At 44.8% G+C, this 12,600-nt stretch overlaps 1 protein-coding gene across 1 annotated transcript in view; it reads right to left on the minus strand.

The window, feature by feature from the left end:
• Nucleotides 1-1,454: 1,454 nt before the first annotated feature.
• The window catches only part of LOC117375327 (sodium- and chloride-dependent GABA transporter 2-like), a 28,124-nt gene continuing 16,978 nt past the window's right edge, over nt 1,455-12,600 (minus strand). The window contains exons 10-18 of the mRNA XM_055223790.1: nt 7,389-7,492; nt 6,636-6,760; nt 5,594-5,706; nt 4,259-4,396; nt 4,015-4,117; nt 3,745-3,845; nt 3,255-3,425; nt 2,470-2,560; nt 1,455-1,537 (exon numbers count right to left, since the gene is read on the minus strand). Coding sequence (XP_055079765.1) covers nt 1,455-1,537; nt 2,470-2,560; nt 3,255-3,425; nt 3,745-3,845; nt 4,015-4,117; nt 4,259-4,396; nt 5,594-5,706; nt 6,636-6,760; nt 7,389-7,492 — 1,029 coding nt within the window. The remainder of the gene's footprint in view (nt 1,538-2,469; nt 2,561-3,254; nt 3,426-3,744; nt 3,846-4,014; nt 4,118-4,258; nt 4,397-5,593; nt 5,707-6,635; nt 6,761-7,388; nt 7,493-12,600) is intronic.

Raw genomic sequence — 12,600 nt, forward strand, 5'->3', positions numbered from 1 at the left:
CAGCTCCACTGGCTCCCCATCACGCACCGCATACACTACAAAATCATACTCCTCACATACAAAGCTCTCCACAACCTGGCCCCTCCATACCTGTCTGACCTCATTCACATCTCCACACCTGCCCGCTCCCTCCGCTCCTCCTCTTCCCTGCACCTCACTGTCCCTCCTGCCCGTCTCGTCACTATGGGGAGCAGAGCCTTCAGCTGCTCTGCTCCCCAGCTCTGGAACTCCCTCCCCCATGACCTCCGCAACACACACTCACTCCCACACTTCAAATCTAAACTCAAAACTCATCTGTTTAGAAAGGCCTTCTCACCCTGACCACTCTGACCATAACTGCTCTGTCTTTTAATCTATATTTGTTTTTAAATGTATTTTTAATCATTTTACGTTGTTCAATTTGTATTGTGTATGTGTGTATGTACGGCGACCTTGAGAGCCTTGAAAGGCGCCTAACAAATAAAATGTATTATTATTATTATTACCAGAATCATTTCAGTCCTGGAATTGCCCATCTCCACTGAACTAAAGGTAAAATGCAGCTGTTGAAAACTATCACCTCATGAAATCACAAGGTGGAACTGAGAATTTTGAACTTTGGAGATGTAGACAGACTAATAAACCAGGATAACTTATGTGTAACTGAAACAAAACACACCTCCAGGTTTGTTTTTGAGGAAAAAGAAAACATTGTAACAAAGCTTAAAGCTCACAAGAACCCATTCTGTGTAATATAGATCCTTTAAAAACAGCAAGGCGGTTCTTAAAACTGAGTTATTCTCTGGCGTTAAATAAACACAGATGTGCTGCACAGCTCCACAGAAAGAAAGCTTGAGTTCTGTGTAATCTGTGAATTCAACTCCCCTCCCCCACAGATAACTCCCTCCCTGCCAATAATTCATTTCATTTTAGCTGGAAAATGGTAATAGGCCTATTCATTTGATTCAAAAACAAAAACAAAAAATCCACTCTGGCAGTGTGGCTTTGTCATGACATTTGTGATGACATACCGGGCAGGCCAAATACATTTTTTTTCTGCAACAGTTTTTGAACATTAAGTAAGTTGTAAAGTTTAGTTGTTTTAGATCCATAGTGTTTTAAAGCAGACCTACTGTGCAAAATCAACTTTTTAACGAATCAACTTTTAACCATGTGTGGCATTATGGAGTGGATCTGTCTAAGCTAACTATTCTAGGGGAGGAGACACACCAAGGAAAGAGGAGCAGAGGAGAGAGGAGCTGAGGAAACACAGCAAGGAGAGAGGAGACACAGAGCAGCATCATTACTCTCTCATAAATGTGTTTGAACATGTTTTTTGTTAAGGATTATGCAATATGTAAAAAATCCCAGGACTTGTGTGGTTGCAACAATACAACTCCTCACTGTGAGACAAATTAAGTTCTATTATTTTATCTGAGGTCTGGCTCGTGAACTCTCGCCGTGGTTTCCTCGCCTCACTCCTGTTTCCTCTGTAGTTTCCTCCCCTTGCCTCCTCTGAGCTGCCGAACACCCTTAATATGGCGTCTTTGATTGACAGCTGAAAAACAAGGGAACAATGTGAGGAATTGAGAAGAAGGAAGCGAGGAAAGATAATTGAGATGTGGCCTGTTGACTCTTCCTCCTGCTCCCCCCAGCCCAGAGACAGAGGGCGCGTCCCAGTTATCTTTCTTCCTTCTCCTTGCTTCCTCTCCTCGTTCCTCCATTTCTCAGCAGTCAGTTAAATGCACCATATTAAGTGGTGTCCCAAAAGTTCGGAGGAAGCAAGGGAAGGAAACCACGGAGGAAGCATGAGCGAGGGAAGGAAACCATGGAGGAAACATGAGCAGAGGAAGGAAACCACGGAGGAAACATGAACAAGCGAAGGAAACCATGGAGGAAACATGAGCAGAGGAAGGAAACCACGGAGGAAGCATGAGCGAGGGAAGGAAACCATGGAGGAAACATGAGCGAGGGAAGTAAACCACGGAGGAAACATGAGCGAGGGAAGTAAACCACGGAGGAAACATGAGCGAGGGAAGTAAACCACGGAGGAAACATGAGCGAGGGAAGTAAACCACGGACGAAACATGAACGAGGGAAGGAAACCATGGGGGAAACATGAGCAGAGGAAGGAAACCACGGAGGAAACATGAACGAGGGAAGGAAACCATGGAGGAAACACAAGTGAGGGAAGGAAACCAAAGAGGTAACATGACCGAGGAAAGGAAACCATGGAGGAAACATGAGTGAGGGTTCAGGAGGGAGACGTCAGATATAATACTTAAGCTGTATTTGTCTCACAGTTTATATTGTTGCAACAGCACAAGAAGAGCCCCAAGAATAGCCCAGATGACAGGCTTCATGCACATTGATCTTGCGCAGTACAAAAGTAGTACAGTGTTCCAGTACATTTTATTTAACATCAAATACAACACATCTAAGGGAAGGGATGGATGGAGGACAACAGTGTGGAGGGGTGACACAGCTAACTCCTTGTGATTAAGAGCTTTGCTGTCTTCTCTGTGGACACCCTCTGCTTTAGCCCCTCCTCCTCTGCCGGGGTCCACAGAACACGCAGCCGCTGGAGAGAAGAGACGAGACCGTTAGACACTGGTGTCGGGTATCAGCTTCAAATCTGCTTAAAACTATTTAATACAAAATAATGTGTTTAATTTCATTTAAATGAATTACACTGTTTAGTTTGAGTTGGTTTATGAGAGTGTTCCATACATGAGGGGCATAGACTCTAAAAGCAGTTTTCTCTTGCTCCATGTAGATTTGTGGTACTTCTAAGTATCTCCTGAGACCTGGTACTGATGAGAACTGCATTGAATCAGGGAGGTGAGATACTGTGGCGTTTTGCCAGTATAGTTTTGTAAATGAAGTTGTGGGTCAGTGAGGTCCAGCCAACCTTGCTTTACAGAACACAGGGAGTGTAGAAAATGTCAAAGTAATAAAATTAAGAGCACTGTGTATCAGTATCAGGATAGTAGAGATAGTGTCAAGATTTTTTAAGGTGCTGTTTGTTGCTTGGCCATAAATAATGTCACTATAATCCAGTGTAGGTAGGACTGTAAATTGAATTAATGTGTTACGGTCCTTGTGGCAATCGGACAACCTCCCAAAAATACTGGCCTACGCTGGAGCTTTTAGGCCCATTGCCCTTATACTAAAAAGTCCAAATATCGACCTGATATAGTGGGCAGCCATTATATTGGTGCGCATGTACCTCACTCACCACCTGAGCCACTGTTGCCCAAAACAAGCTCTCTTACTTTTAGAATGGGGCCCTTGGAGAGGCAGATCTTGATGATGGCCCAAAGTGGAATTGGGACAATGCCAGACAGGGCAATGGTCCATCCCAGACCATAGGCCCAGTTTGGGAAGAGAGCACCATCTCTGGAGGTCAGGGGCTCAGTGATTAGGAAGGAGCAGACCAGGAACACCTGAAGTAGAGAGACACACTCAATCTGGACTTGTTTGGATAAAAGACTCTACGTTACTACTCACTCGTTCACGTAGCAACCACACAAACAAGTGGTACAAGCAATTAGCAGTGGACGTTAACACTTTAAGCACAACACTAATACACATACCTCACTGAAGTTGTGTATGTTATGATCTTCTCATGATCACACTATTAAAACTACCACAAAACTATAGTGATTTATCAGAACAGATCTTTACAGTGAGAGAGCTCACGCCACAACACTGACCATCCACTGCGTCCTATGTGAAAGACCCTTAAACACTTTGTTTCTGTACCATATAGAGCAGAGGAGTGATGTATGTCCAGCACATTTTGAACAGGGAGGGGATACTCTGTCCAGTCATGGCTTTCACTTCCTCACACAGCCGATCTGCCCCTGTGTGACAAAGGAGATGAGACTGAAGCTGAAATCCAACCATTCATATTATAGTACATGTACTCTCCCCTGTCCAGCACCCAGCCCATTTAACTTTTTGCACATTTTACTCACATGAGGGCTGTTTCATCCCATACAAGTCTCATCATATAGTCATACAATGGCTCACCGAATGCCCAGCTGGCTGCTACACACTGGATCATAGATACAAATAAGATAATGGCCCCAGATGCCCCATAGTAGTCGATGAGCTGGAACAGGTAGAGTCCTGCCTGAAAGAGAGCAGGTGGAGAGGGCAGGTTGTCTATGGCTGACAAACATGGTATCTGAACGTATTACTGCAGTGAAAATTACAATGCTTAGAACTATCAAATCAGCTGAATGTAGGAGAGGGTAAGATAAGTGAGAGTTACCGAGGTGGTCATGGGTATCTGCACGATGAAGCAGAAGAGGCAGAAGACAGTGAGGAAGATCTCCCTTCTCCACGGTCCCTTCAGCTGCTGAGGGAACAGGTCAATGATGGAGGAGGTGATGGTCTCCAGCCCTGCAAACTGAAACAGACAGAGAGAGATGCATGCTCTGCTCGGATAGAAAACAAACATGACACACAAATAAAAGGGGGGGACTGAGAAACATAAGCATCAAACTCTAATTTATCTCAGGTAAAAAGAAGTTATATATTTTGTTCTGAATTATACACAAAGATGTCTTCTGCAAATTAAGCTCATTGAGGCTAACAGTTATAAGGGCTACTTTGGAGCCCTCAAGTGTGAGTATCATAGCAACCAAAGAGCCAATCAGGAGGGAGGGTGATGAAGGTATTGCCATTAACAACACTGTCAATCAAACCTGTTGCTAATGCTAGCGGGAGTGACCTTGAGGAGAGAAGGTACCCAGGGACGATGTTCAATTATTTTTCATGTCTTTATTTACGGACAAAACAGCGAAATAAAAACACCACAATCATTTAGAGTGGGCTAAAACAAACATTTTAAGACTAAAATGACAGTTACAAAGAGAGGGCCAACACTTTTTCAATAGAAAGTGAATTGAAGCCAGAGTAAATGGAGCTGGAAACACTTCTTTGGTCACTTTCTATTTGGAATGAAGCAATGTCCATTTATATAAACAGTCTATTGGTTGGACTGGCTAAAGTTTAAGCACACACAGAGTTTTTTCGTGCTCTATGGTTCGATTCCAGACCCTCGTGCAGTCAAACAGAATGTAGAAGGCACAGGCTGCTGTTTGTACCTATTCTTCTGCTGTAGACTGGGACAAGAGTGGTCTGGGGCAAAGACAATTTGAATTTGTTTGTTCTCTAGGATTCTCTGTGCATATGAACGTGAGTAGGCCTGTTACGATAAATACTATATCGACTTACCATTCAATGCATGACAGTTATTTTTGGGGGTTCATAGTTATCGTGGGGACTTTTTCTTTGTACTAGTGGGAAAATGCAGGTTATTTTAAGAGATTTGGGCTGTAGAAGTTTGAATCATGAACTTCTATGACTCATTACAGATACAAACTAATCACTTAAGAGTTGCATTCTATTTATTGGAGTTGATTTTTTTTTTTTTTTTATCAGTATTGTACATTTAGAATAGTTTCATGGTTTGGTTTCAATATTCTCGTTTATCATCTATATTTACTTCAGAATTATATCGCACTTGTTATTGGGACTGTACTAGTAGTGATATGCTGAGATTGTTTTTGGTGGTGGTTGTAGTGATGTGGTGTGAGCTCACCACAGTGTCCAAGCCCAACATGAGGAGCATGATGAAGAAGCAGACGGCCCACAGCTGAGGTAGAGGCATCAGGGCCACAGCCTGAGGGAAGGCTATGAAGGCCAGACCAGCACCTACATGCAACAGAATATTTTAATCTATTTATTTCCCTTTTTTCACTTCATTTATCTTTCTTTATACAGGGAGAGCCCACTGAGAGTACCTGACTGTCTTTTTTATAAGCGCCCTGTTTAGACAAAACAAAGACAACAAATAACCCATTTAACTCATTTAAAACATTATAAACAGGTCCAGTATGATTATTCATTTTTATTACCAGATTATTAAAATGCTGTAATGATACCAGTGTATCCATTTGTATGTCTGGCTTCCATTTTTGGGAAGCAAAATAGCTAAAAACTTCTTTTTTTTCCCCATTTCTGTTCTAGTACAGCCAGTTTTTGGAAGTAGACAATCATGAGATCTTGTATTAAAATTTTTTGTATTTAAGCAGTCTGTCAAGTAAAATGTATTTATAAAAGTCCCTTTTATAAATACATTTTATACAGTGTTCTCTTTTGACAGAGCAATGGCCAACCTTTTTTTTTTTCAGATATTTAACTTAACTATTATTTACTGTGTTTTTATTAGATTTTTTTATTAAAGGCTCTGAACCTGACTTTTACTTAAACTCATGAAAAACAGAATAAGTCAATTTGCAGTGTTCTTAAGTTAGTACTCCTTCTGCATTCATCATTCACTGTGATGATTTCATCTTTCAGAAAAGGGAGTGAAGTTTTGCTATCACGATAACACAACTTCCATGCCAACTGTGCACTTCCTAATTGCTGGACGATAAAACGCTATACTTAGATGCAGACAGCACACAGGATTTTCAAAACAACAGGTACCTAAGTATGTTATGTGGGGAGTATAACATGCTTTCTTGGTCACCATTACACATGCATAATTTATCTATTTAATAGTGCTGTGACATGTCAAGTTTTTGTATATTTTAACAGAAAACTTGAAAACCACATAGATTTCTTTTGGAGAGTCCTACCTGAGCTGACCACCATATCCACAGTCACCCCCTGCTGTTTGGCCATGAAGCCAAGAGTGGAGAAGACAGCAAACCCGGCAACAAAACTGGTGCAGCTGTTGAGAGCACAGAGCCACAGACTATCCCTGGAAGACGCACAAAGAAACAAGGTCAGGACTGCTCAGACAAAGGCAAATCAGGAACAGACGTGGGGGCTATTGACTTAAACTGCTGTGCCCTCTACTGGTGTTTTGAATAAAAATGTCAAAAGGGAGGTTATTAATATTAATATTCTTCCAATGCATTTTAATGAACACTTTTCTTAAAATGCCAAAATTAGCCTGGAAGACTTGTTTTCATCTGTAATCCCATGCCTGATGTTATATTAGCCTAAAAACAAAAAAAGTCAACCTACAACAGCCCAACACAGACACAAATCATAGATCATGCACATCATACAGATACAGGACAAAAGGCCAGTAGGGGGCAGCAAGTGCAGGTGTAATCAGTGTTGACATGTCTGATTTTCAACTACTGTTTTAACTGCATTTTGAAAGTGTGATATGGGTGTTTGGGCTTCTAATGATTGTTGTGTAAGGTTCCATTCAGAGGCAACTCCTTTACTAACATAAAGGTGCATTGTGTAACCTTTGGAGTTACCTCTCCATGGAGATGTCATTGCCATGCTTGAAATGTTTCAGCATATGGCATTAAACTCATCTATCTTGCATTTATTAAATTACAAGTGCTGGAAACTAACTAAAACTTACTTACCGGTAGCAGTTGTTTTTCGTTTTGTTGTAGCTGCTCAGTGTGATCAAAGTCCCTGAGGCCACTCCATAGGAGAACATGACCTGAGAACAGGCTTCCAGCCACACCTGAGGACACACAACATAGTCAATGGACGTGGACTCTATCTACAGTGCAGATAGACTCTACAGAGCAGACTATCCATTTGATGGATGTTTTCAAATTGTCAACATCACTATGCCTCAATGAAGAGTGCAGACGCAAACCGTGCTTGCTTTGTCTGTGTCCTTCTTTACTTAAAACATTGTAAAGACAAGAATGCCAAACCAATGCAACAAGTTACCACTTGAGATACGCTGCTGTTAGGAGACGGTGTTATCAGAGATGTGAGCAACAGAGGAATCCAAACCTGCTTCTATCCCAGTCACACTGTTTCTGAAATTACAAAATTCCTGCCAAAAGTTGTATCAACACACCAAGTAATTAAACCGCTGATTGTGCAGGTGGGTCACCGAAAGGAATCAGACTAAAATCTTGAAAAAGAATTTCACTGAATTATTTGAGGAGCTTAATAAAGTGGAAGTTAAGACATTCATCAGTGGACCTCTTCCTAACATAGACAGAAGGAAGATGAACAGATTTACTCGGCTTTATCAGCTGAACACATGGCTGGTCAACGCATGTGCAGTCAAAGGATCGCATCACAGAACTTTGATCTATTCTGGAAACGAGAGGACCTGTTCAAGGGAAATGTTTCGCACCTGAGCAGAGGTGGAGTGAGGGTGTTGATGGATAACCTCCTCCACGCTCTTAGCACAGGCCTGAACTGGGTCCTGGACCAGTGAGAGAAAAGAGGAATGAGAGAAGCATTCCTGCTGTGCCAGCCATAGACCGAGCCAATGTGTCAGCACCATCTGCAGCACCACAACTACAACCACCACCTCCCCCAGAGAAGGAGTCACCACCAGCAGCACAACCATCTCCCCCAGCAAGAGATTCAGCAGCACCACCACCTCCCCAGAGAACAAGTCAGCAGCACCACCACCTTTCCAAGTGAAGGACGCATCTCCAGCATCACTTCCCCCAGGGCCCTTGTCACAGGCCTTGAACCTCTCTGTGATAGTCCCAGCAGTGGTTTCAGTCCCAGAAGCACCCCCATCACCTCCCCTGCCCACAGACCAGCCCCCTTTGCTACATCTACTCCCTCTAGGGACTCCTCACTCTCTTTTCCTCCCCACCTTCACCCATGGCCCTTCCCAACCATCTAGAAAGCCTCATCAGATCAGGAATTAAGATGGCTCCCCTCACACCTAATATAGTGTGATTGAGAGAAATTTAATTCACATTCCCTGTAAGAAGATAGGATCCAGTCCTACTGAAACTAATCTGAAACTTGCTGTGCCCAATGTCAGATTTTTATGTAACAAGTCATTTTGAATTAATGATTTTATCCCTTCTTTTAATCTTGACTTTATATTTTTAACCAAAACATGGCTCGACAAAAACACAGGTAATGCAATTCTAGTGGAATCAACTCCACCCAACTTCAAATTTGAATCTGAAACACGAGCAAACAAAAAGAATGGTGGTGTGTGTGCGTTTTTTAAAGATAATTGGTTGTCATTTGGGGTGTTTTCATCTTTTGAGTATGTTTTCTTTAAAATGGAGCTAAACCAATCATCCTCCATATTTTACTTAGTCATATACAAACCTCCCCAGTGCTGTCTGAGTTTTATTGATGATTTTACACCATTGCTCCAATGAAGGTTAAAATGTTTAAAGATAAGAAGAAAGCACCATGGAGGAATGATGACTCGGTCAGGGCACAGAAAAGGGAGTGCCGGAGGGCTGAACAGGAATGGTGCAAGTCAAAGCTCCAGGTTCATTATGAGATTTACAGAGAAAAGATGCACATGTACAACCACAGTTTATGTAGAACAAGGGAGAGGTATTTCTCTGACATTATTAGAAGTTGTAGTAACAACTCTCGTGTCCTGTTTGCAATAGTAAACATAAACAGACAAACCCTCCAGCTCCGCTGGTGTTAGAACTAATTTCCGCATCTAAGTGCAGTGAGTTTGCAGTGTTCTTTAATGATAAGGTTCACGGCATTAAAAATGCTATCAATTCGGCAGTGCAAATAACAGCCCAGCACCCACCTAGACACTTAGAGCTGACTCACTTTGCACCTGTAACTGATAAAACTGTCCAAGAGATCGTCATCAGTCTGAGTTCATCTACATGCTGCCTTGATGTGTTACCCACTAAATTTCTAAAGTCTGTGCTCAACAGTTTGCTGTCACCACTTATTTGCATAGTTAGCATGTCACTTCAATCTGGAACATTCCCAAGAGCTTCGAAAACCACGGTTATCAAGCCTCTCCTAAAGAAGATGTCATGATCCATGTTTTGCTCTCGCTGTATTCTCATCTCCCCCTCCCTCACCTGCCTGTCTCCGGAGCTGGGCGGAGTCCTGACTCCTCCTGCGCGTACCTGCTTCCCATCAACACAATCAACATCACCTGCCGTGGATAAGAGGGGTCAGGACCAGTCACTCGGCGCCGGAACGTCCGCGTGCTTCACGTGAATATGCTCATGGCTTAACACCTTTTTGATCTTTTGTATTCCCTTGTCTCATTGGAACTTTTTTGCTCTGCTCCAGAAATCCGCCCGAGAACCAGCTCCGGATCTCCCCAGCCCCTGCACCTCTGTCCTGGTATAGTCTTGTGTTCTCCCTGTTTCGTCGTGTACTTGTGTTTCTCCACACTCATGAACCCGCACCTACGTTCCCCAGCTTCTATGGACTATGAACTATGATTTATTGGACTATGAACTCTGATTTAGGAACTATTACTTCTGTGATCACTTAGTGTGAATAAAGACATTGTTAAACTTCGTGAGTCTCACACCTTTGGTCCCTACGCCTCACTGGTTATGACAGAACGTTCCGGCCAGAAATGGACCAAGCGGACTCTAGACCTGATGCTACGCTTCAACAGGCGTTTACTCACCACGGCGATGTGCTCGGACAGCACGAGCAAACCATCCAGACCCTGTTGGAGCACAATCAGTCCCTCGTGCAGCGGGTGTCGCAGCTGGAGAACCAGGTCACCACGCTGCTCACGCACCTGCCCTCTACCGCCGCCGCTGCGAGATCTGTTCTACCGCCCTGTCCTCCGGAATCTAGGAGCACCGATCCAGACCCGTATGCGGGGCAGCCGGACCTCTGCCGAGGCTTCCTGCTCCAGTGCCTCTCCGTGTTCCAACAGTGCCCAGCCCGTTTCCTCACTGACGCGGCCAGGATACGCTACGTCTGTGGGTTGCTCAGGGGTAGGGCGCTCCAATGGGCGGAGGCTAGGTTCGCCAACTCTGCTTTTGACAGCACGGACTTTGAGACTTTTTTAAATGAATTCAAGCTGGTTTTTAGTGATCCCCACTATTGAGCTGACGCCGCCTCCCGCCTGCTAGGCATAACTCTGGGTTCCAGGTCAGTGGCGGAATTTACTATTGAATTTTGGACACTAGCGGCCGAAGTGGATTGGTCAGACAGCGCGCTTACAGCGGTATTTTCCAGGGGACTAAATGACACTTTGAAAGATGAGATAGCCGCACGAGATGAGCCCTCCGACCTTAGGGCTTTGATCACACTGGCCAACCGCATAGACAATCGGCTACAGGAGCGTCGGCGGGAGACTCGTCCTTCCTCTGTTTGGACCGTGGTTCGCCCCCCGTCGCTGGCTGCGAAGAAGAGATATCATTCGCCAACTTGGACCGAGACATGCTGCGCAGCACCGCCCCCAGAGGGACCCCCCGACCTGGAATCCTTGTTCCCACTGGCCCATCAGTTAGAGGACAGTTTGCAGATGGGCCGGAGAGAGGGACGTCATCTGCCAGTCCAGCCCAAGATGCGCCTTTCTACCCTTCCCCCGGAGGAGCCCATGCAACTGGGTCGCACATGTCTGTCGGCCGAGGAGCGTCAACGGTGGCGCCGCCTAGCGAGGGCGTGCCTCTATTGTGGTGGACTAGGACATTTTGTGGCCACCTGTCTGGTACGGCCTAAGAGGAAGCGCCAAACAGTGGCTCTGGGAGGACTGGTGTTGCAGCCCCGTATCCCAGAGAAGGACACAAGGGCCTACGTCTCCACATGCCAGGAGTGTGCCCGGGGTAAGGCCTCCCACTTGCCTTCCACACCCGACCCGCCTTCCCCTGCTCAGGACCCTTGCTGCTTCGCTGGACACTATTTTCCGTCCAGGGACTGCCTTGTGTCCCACCAGTGACATTGTTCCCTCTGTCCGGTCCCCCTCTTCCCACCCGTATCTGTCTTTTGGGCCACCAGGAGGTGTCCCTTGGGGGGGAGGGGGGGTACTGTCATGATCCATGTTTTGCTCTCGCTGTATTCTTGTCTCCCCCTTCCTCACCTGCCTGTCTCCGGAGCTGGGCGGAGTCCTGACTCCTCCTGCGCGCACCTGCTTCCCATCAACGCAATCAACACCACCTGCCATGGATAAGAGGGGTCAGGACCAGTCACTCGGCGCCGGAACGTCCGCGTGCTTCACGTGAATATGCTCATGGCTTAACACCTTTTTGATCTTTTGTATTCCCTTGTCTCATTGGAACTTTTTTGCTCTGCTCCAGAAATCCGCCCGAGAACCAGCCCCTGCACCTCTGTCCTGGTATGGTCTTGTGTTCTCCCTGTTTCGTCATGCACTTGTGTTTCTCCACGCTCACGGACCCGCACCTACGTTCCCCAGCTTCTATGGACTATGAACTATGATTTATTGGACTATGAACTCTGATTTAGGAACTATTACTTCTGTGATCACTTAGTGTGAATAAAGACATTGTTAAACTTCGTGAGTCTCGCACCTTTGGTCCCTACGCCTCACTGGTTACGACAGAAGAGTAGTATTGATGCCACGATATTGAACAATTACCAACCAATCTCAACCAAAAGTTGCTTACCAACAGCTTATTAACTTTCTCCAAATAAACAGTCAGGTTTTAGAACCCACCACAGCACTGAGACTGCGCTTATCAAGGTGACAAATGACATCAACCTGAACATTGATGCAGGCAAAGTCAGTCTTGATCCTGTTAGATCTGAGTGCTGCTTTTGACACTGTGGATCATGGGATCCTCTTACAGAGACTAGGGGACTGGGTGGGCATCTCTGGTACTGCACTAAACTGGTTCAAGTCCTATCTAGAAAACAGGGAGTACTTTGTTGAAATCGGAA

The sequence above is a fragment of the Periophthalmus magnuspinnatus genome, chromosome 8 (assembly GCF_009829125.3).
Source record: "Periophthalmus magnuspinnatus isolate fPerMag1 chromosome 8, fPerMag1.2.pri, whole genome shotgun sequence".
In the NCBI taxonomy this organism is placed as follows: domain Eukaryota; kingdom Metazoa; phylum Chordata; class Actinopteri; order Gobiiformes; family Gobiidae; genus Periophthalmus; species Periophthalmus magnuspinnatus.